General features: G+C 43.8%; 1 protein-coding gene across 1 annotated transcript in view; it reads right to left on the bottom strand.

Annotated features, from left to right (window-relative positions):
• SMARCA5 (SNF2 related chromatin remodeling ATPase 5) overlaps positions 1 to 746 on the bottom strand; it is a gene marked incomplete at both ends in the record, with an annotated part of 38,045 nt that extends 37,299 nt beyond the window's left edge. The window contains one exon of the mRNA XM_080697717.1: positions 582 to 746. Within this exon, the coding sequence (XP_080553843.1) occupies positions 582 to 746 (165 nt within the window). The remainder of the gene's footprint in view (positions 1 to 581) is intronic.
• Positions 747 to 16,693: the final 15,947 nt, after the last annotated feature.

Genomic DNA, 16,693 nt, shown 5'->3' with positions numbered 1-16,693 from the left:
CTTCCCTCCCGGCGCAACGGTGCCTGCAAGGGGCCTCCCCTTCCTTCTCAGAAGCAGCTGCGCCCCGCTCATCCCGACTGCGCACTCGGCCACCCAGCTCTCGCCATTGTTTCTACCCAGAACAGCAAGATGCCGCCCCTGCGAGGACCGGGAGGAAGAAAAGGAGGCCCAAGTGCTCGGATGCGCCGCTTTCCGACTGCACCCGAGGACCCCACTCTTCCTAAGCGGCAGCCCCCTCGCCGTTCCCGAAGTTCGCTGGAAACTAAAACCTGGATTCAGGAATAAGAGAAGGAATTACGGGAGCCTACCCTGCGGCTGAGAAGGAAGGGTCTCCCTCGGACACAGCAATCGAAAACATCTGTTTACGATGCTCGAGGGTGTGACAAGATGCGTTAAAGACACACACACACACACACACACACACACACACACACGTGTGGGGGGCCCGGGGGGCCCCTGGCCGGCGTCGGGGCGCGAGCATCCCTCCTCCGCAGGTCGAGGTCGGCTCGGGGGGCGCGGGCGGCGGCGGCGGCGGCTCCGCGCGATCGCCCGTCTCCCTCCCGCGCCCCGGCCGCCCTCACCTCCATCTCGGCGTCCGCGGGGCCCGCGCCGGCCGCGGAGGGAGCCTCGGGGGCCGCGCCGGCCTCGGGGCCGCCTTTGTTGCTGCCGCCGGCCGCCGCGGCTGCGGGCTTGGGAGGCGCGCTCTCGGCAGGCGGGGGTGGCGGAGGCTCGGCCGCGGACGACATGCTGCTCCGCCTGCGTCACCCGCGGCGGCCTGGGCCGGGCGGCGGGGCTGCGGGAGCGGGCCTGGGCCGGGCGGCGAGGTGGCCGGCGACGGCCGGAGACGCCGGAAGCTGCCGCGCCGCGGATCGGCCGGCGTGCGCCCGCCGGCAGCAACGCGCCGCCTCGGCGTCCTCCTGCGCGGGGCTCGGGCCGCCGGCGCCGGGCTCACGGCGGGAATCACGCCGGGGGGCGGGGCCAGCGGGTCAGCGAGGTCAGAGGGCGGGCTGCCCGCGGAGGGCCGGCGAAGGGAAAGCGAAAGGGCGACCGAGGCCGGGCACTCGCTTCGCCTCCACCTCTACTCCTTCTTCTTCTTCTTCCGCCCGATATCATCTATCTCGCCAGCATCCCGCACAACTACCTACGCCACCGGCTTTCAAACCCTCGCGAGACTGCGCGTCGGCGCACGGGCCGGATCCCCAGGGCGCATGCGCAGTGTCCGCTTTGCAGCCTTGGCCCCGCCCCCAGCGGGCTCCGGAGCGCCGAGTGGGCGGGGCATGGGGGCAGCGCTGGGTGACGTAACTGTGCGTCGGCGGCTCGGCGTGACGCGAGCGCCGCGAGACTCGCCTTCTTAAGGACCCGCGCGTCGGATCCGCGGGGCTTCTCTTCGGCTCTCTTGGGCTTCGCGCTAGCCGAGCTGGGGGTGGGCTGCGAGCTGGCACACGCCGCCCGCCTTCGCCTTAAGGCGTGAGTTTTGGCTAGCCCGAGTGACGTCTCATATTTTTGTTGTCTTTTTAAATTTTTTTTTAATATTTTGGGGAAATGACGTTTAGAGAGAACGCGTGTACTTGTGTTTTCAGTCTGCGCATGGGAGCTACGTCAATCGTTTCTAAATACCCTCTGCCCTCCTTAGGTACAAAGTCAGATGAAATCTCTTCTGAGTGGATACAGGTTTAGCAAATAAGTTAATGCGCACCCTACCGTATTAAGAGAAACAATAATGTCAATAGACGAGTAAAACAAGCAATAGGATGTATCTTTTCCCCAAGCATCAGAAATGCACGTTCTTAAGAAACGTCAACAGATCATCAGCACTGATTATTGCGCACAGAGCCCTAGGCGCTCCTGAAGGCAGCTTGAGGATGTTAGGATCCGCCTCCTACAAAATTTAAGCACATTTTAAATTTTAAATTAAATTTTAAATTTTGTTCTGTGATAACAAAAATGCACATTGCAGTATAGATTGTCTGCAAACACCCCCCCACACACACACACAAGGTCTTATTCCCCATGACTGGTATTAATGTTGAATAAAGGAGACGCTGCAGAGTTGAGGTGTGCGCCTAGCTAATTATTTAGAATTTCAAAAAGAAGGAATCGTGTGTGTGTGTGTGTGTGTGTGTGTGTGTGTGTGTGTGTGTTAATGGACATCGAACCCGGGGCATTTTATCTCCCAGCCCCCTCCCCCCCACCCATTTTTACTTTTTGTTTTGAAACAGGGTCTCTCTGGCTATGTAGCTGAGAATCTCTCTAATTTCTTAGGCCATTCTCGTAAAATCTGCAAATCTCCAGTACCGTAAAGAAAGAAGTGTTGAAGCATATTTATGAAATCCTTTTTCTCATATGCATTTATTTTTCTAAAAGGAATTTCCACCCCAAAGATGCTCTTGACATGGCCCGTGTTCTCCCTTCAAAATGTATTACCCACTTTCCTAAATAAACCTCTGTCTTTGTTTCTGAAAACAACAACAACAACAACAACGAATTTCCATATTATTGTATTGGCGTGCTGGTCCCAGGTCCAGTAGGTGTGAATGAAGGCTGAGGCACTCATTGCAAACATGGCTACCCGGACTCACTTCTTGAGTAAGAGCTGGGAATGGAGGCAGGTTCTCTTAGGAAGAAGAGTGGGTGAGTTCATAGCAATGACTGGCCTCTCCGGAGTGTGTTTGTGGCATATTTATATCACAAAAAGTAAATTAACTTCCCTTGTGGCCAGGTGTGGCCATGTGAGTGAGGGGTGAGTGTAATTTCTCACACTTGACTTACATGAGAAATAAGCTTCTTGTCTTGTGTAAGTCACCAGTATTCTGAGCCCCTGTAACGCACCATAAAACAATGTTCAAGAATACAATTTCCTTCCTTCCCACAATTCTGACCTGGAGACTAATTTTCTCAACACTAATTGAGAACAAGTAGTTTTCTCTTTAGAAACTGACTAAAAAAATGTTTTTCTACTGAATGGAGCAGATACCCTTCAATGGGCATCACTGAGACACAAAATTGGCACTTCTCCAGTGTCCAAAGATCACTTTTCTGTTAAAATTTCTGCTGTATACATAAATGTGTGTGCATGTCCAGACAAAATGCTGTGGTTGAAATATACATTTAATATATTCATTACAATAAGTTCCATCAACTCCCAAGTGAGTCATAGTTTTTATGTATACTGAAATATATCAAAATATTAAATAACTTTCTATTGTCAAAAGACAAAATGACAACAAATTTAAAGACCTTAATTGGCTTTAATTGCAACACATCCTTCCATAAACCAGGATGAGTGTACCAGTGAGTGAACAGTACAGGTTGGTTTCTCGTTTTTTCATTTTTTGTTTGTTTGTTTGTTTGTTTGTTGTGGTACTGGGGGTGGAACCCAGAGGCTTTCTACCTCTGGGCTATACTCCCAGACCTTTTTTTTATATATATTTCATTTGGAAACAGGGTCTCACTAAGTTTCATTTGTTTTTATTTGTTTGCAGTACTGGGGATGGAACCCAGGGGCATTCTACCTCCAAGCAACACTCCCAGCTCTATTTTTTATTCTTCATTTTGAAACAGGGTTTCACTGAGTTGCAAAGGGCCTCACTAAGTAGCTGAGGCTGTGTGCTACCATGCCCAGCCTTTTCTTTTTCTTTTTTTCTTTTCTTTCTTTCTTTCTTTTTTTTTTTTTTTTTTTTGGTGTGTGTGTGTGTGTGTGCGTGTGTGGTACTGGGATGGAACCCAGGGGGCTTTCTACCTACCTCCAGGCTACACTCTCAGACCTATTTTATATTTTATTTGGAAACAGGGTCTCACTAAGTTGCCGAGAGCCTCACTAGTAGCTGAGGCCTACTTCAAACCTGTGTGATCCTCCTGTTTCAGCCTCCCAAGTACTGGGATTACAAGTGTGCACAACCATGCCTGACTTTCAGAGTGGTTTTATAGTCAGGAAAGGGTTGAGGAAATCAGTCTGTTTGGGGATTTGGCTATTATCTCTTTCTCCTGGTTTCACAGAGGAGCTTAGTTTTAGCTTGGTGGTGTGGAATTTTAGCATGAATGATTCCGTTGTGTTTGGTCTGTTGGGCCTAGTGTAGCTCAGTCCAAACCAGTGGACTCCCATAGATGTAATTTAATGCTATTCCTTATAGAATTTTGTTTGAGTGATGATTACTTTGCTAGGCTGAGAAAAGTAGAAGCTAAGCACATGGCTTGGAAATGCCAATTTTTTAAGACTTAGAGCAAGAAAAAAATAGTATATGGCTAATATTAACTTGAGAGCTTGCCCTGTGTTTAGGGGTTTTTCTTCTATAGTTTTAGAGATGGGGAAAGGAGGGGTTAGAATTAGAGGACTTCCCCTTCTTCAGTGAAAGATAGAAGTTAAATGACCAGTATTGAAGAGAGGGTAAACTTCTTTTCCATTTCTTTCTTTCTTTTTTTTTTTTTTTTTTTTTTTTGTGGTACTGAGGGTGGAACCCAGGGGCTTTCTACCTCCAGGCTATACTCCCAGACCTATTTTATGTTTTATTTGGAAACAAGGTCTCACTAAGTTGCTGAGAGCCTCACTAAGTAGCTGAGGCTGGCTTCGAACCTGTGCGATCCTCCTGTCTCAGCCTCCCAAGCGCGGGGATTGCAAGCGTGCGCCACCACGCTCGGCTTCTTTTCCATTTCCACTTGCTTTTTTGTTTGGTTTGGTTTTGGTTTTGGTTTTGGTTTTGGTGCTGGGGATTGAACCCAGGGCATTCTACCTCTGAGCTATATCCCCAGCCCTTTGTATTTTGAACTGGTCTCACTAAGTTGCCTCAGGCTGGCCTTCAACCTGCAATTCCCCTGTCTCAGCCTCCCAAGTACTGGGATCACGGGCATGCTGTCTACTCGTTCACACATTATTACAGGTTGGAGCTCAGCTTCCAGGAACCAGAAGGAGGAGCAAGTCTCTGGAGCAACCGTGGGCCTCCCCTCTGAGCCCCGGAGCCCTGGGCAGGCTGTGAGGTCTATTGTCCCAGCTCCAAGCCACACAATCAAAAAGAACAGGAAATAGAAGCTGTATTCACAGCCCTTTGGGAACAGGACTGAGAAGGCAAAAATATAAACTCAGATGAAAAATTACTGAAATTCAAGCACATCCACAGGGGCGTGTCTACTTTGCTCTAAAACAGAATGGAGAGGAGACCAGGAAATCCATTCTGGTCTCACCCTGGAACAGAGGCAGCCCACTGTGAAATGACTGTTAAAAGGGCAAGAAAACGTGGAGATTTGGGGCCTAGAGTGTCCTTGGCTAGAGAAGCATGCTAATTACGAGTGCACAATGGAATCCTCTAGTATTACCAGCTCCAGCAAGGAGTGCTGCTTAAGTCCCTGAATTCCTGGGCATCACCCAGGTGAGGTGTCACACCAAGCAAAGCAGTTAAAAATGTCAATAATCTATTCCATTTCATAAAAAGGCCAAATGCCTGGTGAACCTGTTTAAACTCTGATAAAACCACTCCCCACACTCTGAATATTATTGGATGTTATTTACCTTGGTATGCAAAAAAATAAAAACTGACTTTCTGTTTCTTCTTTGTAATGACCTTGCAGTTATCACATAATTCAAAATCAGGAGTGCTGGTTTTAATCTCTTATAATTTAGATATTCCTGCTAAACATGACCATAGCTGTAACTTGTTAATTTCTCAGTGATTATTTGATAGAGAACTGAAAACCCTTTGGAAATGTCAGAAAAATAATTATAAAGATACTGGGTCATAACTAGATACAGTATAAATATTAAATCACAACTAAAATATGTTATAATAAATATGACTAATGTATCTTATGTTAGTCCATATGAAACCTAAACAATGTTCCAAAAACAGACTCAACAAATTCATTTCACTTAGCTTTTTAGATTAGATTTTTTTTTAAAGTCTAGGATGTCTTAATACTAAATTATATATGTGGATTAACTTAATTGACTGTGTGTGTGTGTGTGTGTGTGTGTGTGTATGATACTGGCAATTAAATCCAGGGGTGTTCTGACTCTGAACTACACCCACAGCCCTACTTTATTTTTTATTCTGAGGATAAAAAACAGGATTGCACTAACTTGTAGAAGTTGGCTACAGTTCTGTGATCCTTCGGTCTCAGCCTCCCAAGCACTGGGATTAAAGGGCTCACACCACCACGCCCAGCTAATTTAATAGATTAATAGATTTTTAACAGTTGAGCTTGTCAGGTAAGTAACAAATATCTGGATTTATTAAAGGTCTTTTTAAAGTGTTATAACTTAACAGTGCCACTCAATAAAAGACAAATGAGCATACCAGTGTCCATAAAAATAGTTAAGTGAAAATTCAAGGCAAAATTTCAAAGGTTCGTGTTTTCCTTTTGGACTGTTTCATTGCTATTTTGGGTTAATTCTGTGGCATTCTACTTAAAGTGTTCTGTGGTCTGAATGTTTGTGTCTCCCCCTCCCAATTCATGTAGTGACGCTTAATCCCCAGTGCAGAGATATTGAGAGGTGGGCATCTGGAAAGTGCTTAAATCAGGAGTGCTCCACATGCATGAACACAATTAGCATTCTTATAAGACGCCAAGAAAGTGGAGTGTAGCCAGGCATAGTGGTACACGCTTGTATTCCCAGGACATGGATTACAGGTTGGAGGATAGCCTCAGCAAGAAGTGAGACTCTCATCAACCTAGGGAAACTATATTTCAAAACAAAAATAAAAGGGGCAGGGGGTATAACTCAACAGTAGAATGCCTCTGAGTACAATCCCTAATCACCCCCCCCCCCAGAAAAAAAGCAGAGTATCGTGTGTAGTTGGGAAGCTGAGACAGGAGAAATGCAGGTTTAAGGTCAGCCTCTTATTTCAGAATAAGAAAGCTTGTGTGTAGCTCAGAAGTAAATGCCTATGGGTTCAATCCCCAGTACTAATTAAGAAAAAAAAAAATGCCGGGCGTGGTGGCGCACGCTTGTAATCCCCGCGCTTGGGAGGCAGAGACAGGAGGATCGCGCAGGTTCGAAGCCAGCCGCACTCACTGGCTTAGGAGACCCTGTTTCCAAATTAAAATGTAAAAATAGGTCTGGGAGTGTAGCCCGGAGGTAGAAGGGCTTCCAGGAACCCCAGTACCACCACAAAAAAAAAAAAAAAAAAAAAAAGAGCTGGGTGTGGTGGCGCACGCTAGTAACCCTGTACTTGGAAGGTTAAAACAGGTTCTCGGTGAGCATCATCTACTTAGACCCTCCGCAATTTAGACCGTTTCAAAATAAAGAATAAAAAATAGGGTTGGGGGTGTAGCTTGGAGGTAGAATAGCTTTAGGTTCAATCCCCAGTTCTTAAAAAATAAGAGGCAAGAGAAGCTGGGGCAGCACTCTAGTGTCAATTTGACTTATACATAATGAGTGCTTGTAAACCAAGTAGCCATATATCCAAATGTCTTTTAGTTCATTTTAGTAATTTAAATCCATGACAAATAAGCGGCCTTTAATTTGTTCATATGATAAAAATCAAAATGTACTTAAAATCGTTAATATAGTTTTCTCATCCTAGATAGTTTAGCTAATAGGTTATTGTTGCCTCTGTAGATTTTTTTTTTTTTTTTTTTTCTGGTCTGGGGATGGAACCCAGGGGCATTTGACCTCTGAGCTACACCCCTGCCCTATTTTTTTTTTTTTTTTTGAAACTGGGTCTCACTGAGTTGCAGAGGGCCTCACTTAGTAGCTGAGGCTGTCCGCGAACCGCGATCCTTCTACCTCTGAGCTATACTCCCAGACCTATTTTATATTTTTATTTGGAAACAGGGTCTCTTAAACCAGCGCGGCTGGCTTCGAACCTGCGATCCTCCTGGCTCCGCCTCCCAAGCACAGGGATTACAAGCGTGCACCACCACGCCCGGCTTAGAGCTCTCTTTTTTTAGCCCCACTCTCCTTTACTCTACTTGGCAGCATTTCTCCCATGGAGCCTCCCCAATAGAAGCCTTTTCATGCCCATTCTATCCGTGTCCTTCAAATGAAATCTTTCTTCCAGGGAGTCAAGAAATGAGGAAAACTCGCAGCCCTATAACATAAGTGGTGCCGTGACTTGGATATATACAGAAAGTCAGGTTCCTGTAGCAAGAAGGAGCCCACTGGGTGAGGCACTGCGGCCTTTGCTAATAGCTTTGCTGTTAGAGTGGATCCTCTGCCCCAGGGATTTTGAGACAAATTCAGCCCCTGCTGACACTGTGACACTGTGACTACAGCTAGAACAAGTCACCCGAGTGGCTTCCAAATTCCAGATTCATTGAACTGTGGGCCATAATAAATATATAAGTGTATATATATTTTTGTTACTGGGGACTGAATCCAGGGGCATTCTACTTCTGAGCTACACTCCCAGCCCTTTTTGTTTGTTTTCAAGCAGGGTCTCAGTAGTTTGCTGAGAGGCTTGAATTACTGAGGCTGGTCTCGAATCTGTGATCCGCCTGTTTCAGCCTTTCAAATATGGGAATTACAGCAATGCACCAGCACACCCAGCTTGTTTATAGCGTTACAAGGTAGCTAAGTTTTCAGCTAATCTATTATGTAGCAATAGATAATTAATGCAGACATTTTAATTATTTCAGACAATTTGTATAATTATAGTGATCACGTTTCAACAGATGGTCCTAATGTATCTCATTCCAATAAAATCAGTATGTTATCATTTTCTAACAGATGGAAGTTAAGGGTCATTTTCTAACTTGATTGACATTTTGCATTTTATTTTGTGAAAAGGGTACAAATTTGATAGCTGAAAATTTTCACTGCTTTAATATAAAAAATAAACAAAATAAACAAAGAGCTGTGTTTTCTGGCTGATATAATATTATCAAATGTCTTAAAATTTTAAAAAGGAGAGAGAAATTTTCCATTGGTATTGGTATTCTTGGCTAAATTTGACAGCTTATGTTGTAGTTCAGACCTTCTTCCATGTCATTCCTGTACCAAATGCTGTTGCTGAATCGGGATTAAAATTCATAAGCATTAAATATATAAGTATTTACATTATAAAGCAGATTGTCATTAATAAACCAAATTGTGGTTATATTATTATGGCTGGGCACAAGGGCACACACCTGTGATCCCAGTACTTTAGGAGGGCTGAGATGACAGGATTGCAGGTTGGAGGACAGCTTTAGCAAGTAATGAAACTTTCAGCAACCTAGCAAGAGCCTGTTTTAAAATAAAATAAAAAATAGGTAGGACTGGTGGAAGTAGAAAGCCCAGTTCAATCCCCAGTAACACACACACACACACACACACACACACACACACACACACACAAAATGTATTATTATAAAAACTATTTATAATAAAAATATTTAACATAACACATTATCATATATTATACGTATAAAACATATTTGTGTATAAATATATGTATATAATAATATGCTTCTTCATAAATACAAACATATAAAAACAAAATATATTAATATGTTATATGTAGTATATGTAATTCTCTATCAGATATATATCATATTTGTATATAATACATTCATTTATTTATTTATTTTAGTATTAGGAATGGAACCCAGAGGCATTCTTTCTCCAAGTTATATCCTCAACCCGATTTTATTTCTTATTTTGAAACAAGTTATCACTACATTGCAGAGGGCCTTGCTAGGTTGCTGAAGCTGTCTTCAAACCGGTGATCCTCCTGTCTCAGCCTCCCAAGTACTGGGATTTTAAGTGTGAACCACCACGCCTGGCTATAACCAAATAATTTGAATGTTAAACAAAACATTCTTGTTTAAAATTATTCATCTTTTGTAAAAAATTTCAACTTTTCAAAGTATAGTTCAGAATGGGACTCTTCAGAAAAGTTTATAGATCAGGTCTCCCTAATGGTGAGGGGACCAAGCAGGGAAAATTTTGATCCTTATTACTTTATTTTACCTTAGAGATGATGTATTTTATCTGTATTATAATACTTTTGGAAAAGGGAAAAAGAATGAACATAAAGATTAGTAGGTTTTATTATCACATTCTGGTTCTGAGCATGTCTAAGGTAGGCTAGACTAAGTTATGCTGTTTGGTATATTAGGTGTATTAAGTGCATTTTTACTTATAGCATTTTCAATTCACCATGTGTTCATCAGGATGTAACCCAACTTTTAAGATAAGGCTCTTTCTTCCTTCCTTCATTATTTTGGTGTAGGAGGATGAACCCAGGTGCATTCTTCTTTTGAGCTACACCCCCAACCCTATCTTATTTTATTTGACTTTATTTAATTTTATTTATTTGTTTTGTTTTTGTTTTTTTATAGTACTTGGGGTGGAACCCAGGGGAATTCTACCTTCAAGGTACACCCCCAGCCCTATTTTTTATTCTTTATTTTGAAGCAGGGTCTCATTAAATTGTGGAAGGCCTCTCTAAGTAGCTGAGGCTGGTCGCGAACCCATATCCTCCTGTCTCAGCCTCCTAAGTACTGGGATTACAAGCATATGCCACCAGGCCTGGCTTCTATTTTTTATTCTTTTTTTTTTTTTTTGTGGTACTGGGAATGGAACCCAGGGGCCTTCTACCTCCAGGTTACACTCCCAGACCTATTTTATATTTTATTTGGAAACAGGATCTCTTAAGCCAGCTGAGGCTGGCTTTGAACCTGCATGATCCTCCTGTCTCCGCCTCCCAAGTGCAGGGATTACAAGCGTGTGCCACCATGCCCTGCTTATTCTTTATTTTGAAACAGGGTCTCACTAACCTGCAATCCTCCTTTCTCAGTCTCCCAGTACAGGGGTTCCAGGCGAGCACCACCACACCTGACTCTCGCCATTTTTCTAGTCCTGAATATACTCCCTGTCTTCTTCACTTCCCCACTAAGTAGTTTGACTTCTCTCTGGAATCAGGAGGCCAGGTCTGCTGTGTGCTGTCTGAACCCCTGCCAACTTTTCTCTATTTTCTCTCTGTCCCTGAGGGTCCTTGAGTTTCAAAACCAGAAGTGAATCGCACATGTTTTAGAAGCTCTGGTGACAAGTAAAACTATTCAACCAAAATGCCACGAGAAGTCATCAAAAGCTGTCAGATCTGTCTCATCCAACATGGGCTATGGCTGGAAACTTTATTGATAGTAATAAGAACTGAGTTAATTCTACCAACTGTTCACTTGGAGGACTGGCCTGACTCCACCGGGTCTAGGGTATAAACTTGGCAGTGGATAACTGAAGGAGGTGGAAGAAAAGGTCAGGAGAAGCCCAGAAATGGAGGGTGAGAGGCTTAAAGTGCTGTATACATTGCCCTGAAGGATTTTAAGTCCCCCACCCCACAACTTGGAAGAAATATAGAAGAAGAAGGCCATGGAGCATGAGAATGTCTTAAGTTCTTTTGGCCTGGGTTTTGGAAAAAGGAAGAGAAACTTCTTTAAAGCAGTATTGGATGAAAGAAGGGAACTCACAGCTGGGCCTGGTGACACAGACCTGTAATCCTAGTACTTGGGAGGCTGAGAAAGGAGGATCACAAGTTCCGGGTCAGCCTCAGCAACTTAGCCAGAGACTCTCAACAACTTAGCCCTGTTTCAAAATTTAAAAAATGGAAAGGACTAAGTCCCCTGCATTAAATACCCAGTCGAAAAAGAGGTGGTGGTGGGGGTGGGGAGAGAGAGAGAGAGAGAGAGAGAGAGAGAGAGAGAGAGAGACTGACTTGCTTTCTGCTTTTTCACTTCAGGGTATGATGGGATAAAAGTTTCACCTGAAAGAGCTGAGGATAGTGGTCTTGCCTTCAGTAAAGGCAATTTGGGACGAAGGTGAACCTGGCGGAAAGCCAGGGGAAAGTGTTGAGAGGAGATGAGATGGGAAACCATGGGGGCTGACGTGATGACTGTCTTAGGAGACCGCAGATACAGGGCTTCGGAGGAATTCAGGCGTGAGCAGCCCTCCGTGCAGAGTGGACCACCGTGGGTCGGGGCTTCCTGCGATGGTGTTGACAGTGGGCAAAGGAAAGTCCTCTTGCCGTGAGACTTTTGTTCTTGTTTTTTGGTCCTCAGGATTGAATCCAGGGGCATTCTACTTCTGAGCTACATCCCTTGCCCTATTTTATTTTTATTTTGAAACAGGGTCTCACTAGGTTGATGAGAGTCTCACTACTTGCTGAGGCTGCCCTTGAACCTGTCATCCTCCTCTCCCAGCCTCCCAAGCACTGGGGTTACAGGCATGCACCACCACACCTGGCATACCTCTAAATAATCATTTCAGTTCTGAGCATTGACAACTTTGCAAATTGACTTCCTTTGCAAAAAGAACAACTATAGCAGCATTATTCATAATATCTGAAAAGTAGAAATAATCCAAATGCCCATCAACTGATGACTGTGTAAGTAAAATGTGGCACATCCACACAGTGGAATATTACTCAGAAATAAAAAGGGAGCCAGGAATGGGGGTGCACACCTATAATCCCAGGACTTGGGGAGGCTGAGATAGGAGGACCACAGGTTCAAGATCAGCCTTAGCAACTTAGTGAGAACTTGTTCCAAAATAAAAAGGGTAGCTCAGAGGTAGAATGCCCTAGGGTTCAACCTCCAGTACAAAAGGATGGAAGGAAGGAAGGCAGGCAGGCAGGCAGGCAGGCAGGCAGGCAGGCAGGCAGGCAAGCAGGCAGGCAGTACTGATGCAGGTTTCAATGTATAGTATGCTAAAAAAAAAAAAAAAAGCCAGTTACAAAGAGCCATACTTCATACTGTATGATTTCATTTATGTTAGATGTCTGCAAAAGAGAAAGTCGTAGGGCTAGAAGTAGACTTGTGGCTGCCCAGATCTGGTGGCATGGCTCATAGAATGCATAGTGACTGCTATTGACTGCAGGGGTTCTTTTGGGGGTGATGAGATGCCTTAAAACTAATCGTGGTGCTGGTTGCACAATTCTGCAAAGATATCAAAATCACTTGTGATTCACTTGGGTGAATTGCATAGTCTGTGAACTCAATTTCACTACAAAATGACCACCATAACTCCAGTAATCAGGCAAAGTCTTACAGATGTAAGAATGTTTCAGAGACCAGCAAGCAGGTGATTACGATAGCATGTGGGGGGTTCAGCTCCTTTTGAGGGCTCAAAGGAAAGGACGAATACTTTTAAGCTGGTCATAAGTGGCTCACTGAACACACAGGGGCTCGCCATCTGGCTTCAGGAAACTTGCAATTGTTAACTCCATAAAAGCAGAGAGTATACATTTATCCCGCTTGTGAGACTTCCTGTAAAGATTCAGTTTCACACACAAGAGGGCGCTGTCTACCAAAAAACAGCTTGTCCACAGTCGCTGGAAGTGTGCAGATAGAATTTTAGGCGACAACAAAGTAATATCAAGTACAACCCAATCTTAAAAGTTTCATAAATATATGTAAATTTGCTTACACTGGCACAAAATAACTTTGGAATGACATATGATGTAGACAAAGGGGAGAAGCCTATTTGCACTACATTATGCTTTTTGTATTTTGAACCCTGTGACTTTATCCAAAACATACAGAAAAGAAATTCTTACAGCTGGGCATGGTGGCACACACCTGTAATCTCAGTACTTTGGAGACTGAAACAGGAGAATCTCAAATTCGAGGCTAGCCTCAGCAACTTGACAAGATTCTGTCTCAAAATAAAAAAAATCTAAGAATAAGGTATAGCTTGGAGAATGCCCCCAGTTCAATTCCCAGTACCCTCCTCCCTCCTACACACACACACACACACACACACACACACACACACACACACACACAAACTTTAGAAAAGAAATGTGAATAGTTTATGCAAACTACAAAGATATTTTTAAAAATTGTAACAATGATTGTCAGTTCATATTGATAGCTTATTTTTGTTTGTTTTGTTTATATTTATAGTTTTAAAGATTGCAATCATTCTGGTAGATATGCAGTAGTTTATAAGTATGGCTTTAATCTGCATTTTTCTATTTTCAAGGAAGGCCAAACTATTTAATATGTTTGAGTCTTTTTTCTATGTTGTAAAGTTCTCTTCATTTCTCTTATCTCAACTCTTTTCGAATAACTTATCCTTACTGATTTGTGTGACTTTTAAATATATAACTTTGTGGTGGTACTGGGAATGGAATCCAGGGACATTCTACCTTCAAGCTATACTTCCAGCCTTATTTTTTAATTTTTATTTCTTGTGGTACTGGGGGAAAAAAAAAAAGAAACAGGAGGGCAGATTGGTTTTTGTTGTTTGTTTTACAGTACTGGGGATGGAACCCAGGGGCAGTCTATCTCCTCTAAGTTCAACCTCCAGTACCAAAATAACAACAATAAAAACAAACAAAAACCTACAAAAGTCTTCGGGATTTTAGATGAGGCTGCACTGCATTCAAAGATCAATTTTGGGGAAAACTGCTATCTTCAGAGTATTTATTAAATTACCCAACGCAGGCACATTACTGGGTAGTTTGGATCTGATGGGTCCCCCTGGATAATGTGGAAGGCTTGGTTGCCAGCCCAGGGCACCTTTGAGAAGTGGTAGAATCTTTTGGAGGTGGGGCCTAGAGGGAGGAAGTTAGGTCATTGGGGGTGTGTCCTCCAAGGGGATATTAAGACCCCAGCCTCTCCCACGTCACGCTTTCTCACTATGACATACGGTGCCACGCTAGGCCCAAAGCCAAGTGTCAAGTAACCATGGACTACAACCCAGGGGTTTCTACCTCTGAGCTACACCTCCTCCCTTTTCATTTTTATTTTGAGACAAGGTCTCACTAAGTTGCTTAGGCTGGCCTTGAACCTGTGATCCTCCTGTCTCGGCCTCCCATGTACCGGGGATTACAAGCGTGTGCCACCTCTTCCTAATCGGATCCTGTACTCTACTCAGCAAGGATGCAACAGTCTGTGTGTTCCTTGCACACTGGCGTCCCTCGCCAGAGATGCCAGTTTAACGAGTCCTAGAGGACAAAGAGTGACGGCCGGAAGTGGAAACATGGCTTGCTGATAGCAATTGGCTTCCGGAACTCATCAAGACAATCTTAAGTTTAGAAGAGGAAACGCTTTTGGAGCAAAGACTGCCAATACATTTCAAATTAAACTTTGTAATCACTGCTTGGCATCATGTAAGAGACACTCAGATTAATGAACGGATGTGTGTGCATCATTTTATGTAGCTTGTTGGGAACAGAACCATCTACTTGTTCTCCTGTATCATCTGTTATTCCACACATTAACACACATATTTTATACATACATTAGCAAGTAATGGTACTCTCATCAACCTAGAGAGACCCTGTTTCAAAATAAAATAGAGCTGGGAGTGGAACTCAGAGGTTGAATGCCCCTGAGCTCAATACCCAGTACTAAAAAAAGTAAATTGATAAATTAAAATAAATTTTAAATATATATATAGAGAGGGAGAGAGGGAGAGGGAGAGGGAGAGAGAGAGAGAGAGAGAGAGAGAGAGAGAGAGAGAGAGAGAGAACGCGCATGCGAGAGAGGCCAAGAAAGAAAGAAAAAGGAAAAAAGAAAAGCAGAAGGAAACACATGGTGGCTCACACTTGTAATCCCAGTACTTGGGAGGCTGAGACAGAAGGATTGCAGGTTCGCAGCCAGCCTCAACTACCTTGCTTGTGAGGCCTTCTGCAATTTAGTGAGACCCTGTTTCAAAATAATAAAAAATCAGGCTAGGAGCTGGGCGTGGTGGCACATGCTTGTAATCCCAGCATTCAGGAGGCGGAGACTGGAGGATCGCATTTTGCAGACAGCCTCAGCTACTTAGTGATACCCTCTGCAATTCAGTGAGACCCTGTTTCAAAATAAAGAATAAAAAATAGGGCAGAGGGTGTAGCTCGGAGGTAGAATGCCCCTGGGTTCCATCCCCAGACCTGGAGAAAAAAAATCAGGCTGAGGATGTAGCTCAGAGGTTGAATGCCCCTGGGTTCAATTTCCAGTACATAAAACAAAATAAAATATAAAATAAAATAAATAAAATGGGCTAGAGGTGTAGCTCAGAGGTAGGCCCTTAGGCCCAACACCTGATACACACACACACACACACACACACACACACACACACACACACACACACGCATGCGCACACACATATACACACAGCAAGAAGGAAAGAGAGATTGGGTTTTATTCTAAGGAAGGCTTTAGGATGGTGAGAAGGGCAAGTCTAAAATTTGCAGGATAGGCCAGCAGGCTGGACACTCAGCAGGGTCATTAGTCTTTTGGTGCCGGGGACTGAATCTAGGGCCTTACCGGGCAAGGGCTCTACCACTGAGTTACACTCCCGGCCCTAGTGTTAGTCTTAAGGCAGATTCTTTCTTTGGGAGAAAGGCTGAGACTTTTTCTCTTTTGCTATTGTTGTACTGAGGATGGAACCCAGGCGTATCCTACCTTTGAGCTACACCCCGGCCCTATCTTATTTAATTAATCAATTAACTTTTTTTTTGTAGTACTGGGTGTAGCTTGGAGGTAGAATGCCCCTGGGTTCCATCCCCAGGACTGCCAAAAAAAAAAAAAAAAAAAAAAAAAACTGATTACAGATGTTAATCACATCTACAAAATAACTGGACAGCAATATCCACACTAGTGTTTGACCAAACATGCCATAGTCTAGCCAGGTAGACACAAAATTAGCCATCATGATACCAAATGTGATAAAGTGAACTGTTGGGCGAATTTGCTGGATTTCTAAATTTTCTATACCGCCATGTATATCCCACACAGAGTACTCCAAATGTTCTGGACACCACATAGATCATAAAATCAGAAGAGACAC

Source organism: Muscardinus avellanarius (genome assembly GCF_963383645.1).
Source record: "Muscardinus avellanarius genome assembly, chromosome: 6".
NCBI classification, from domain to species: Eukaryota; Metazoa; Chordata; class Mammalia; order Rodentia; family Gliridae; genus Muscardinus; species Muscardinus avellanarius.
This window is presented reverse-complemented; position numbering and strand designations above follow the sequence as displayed.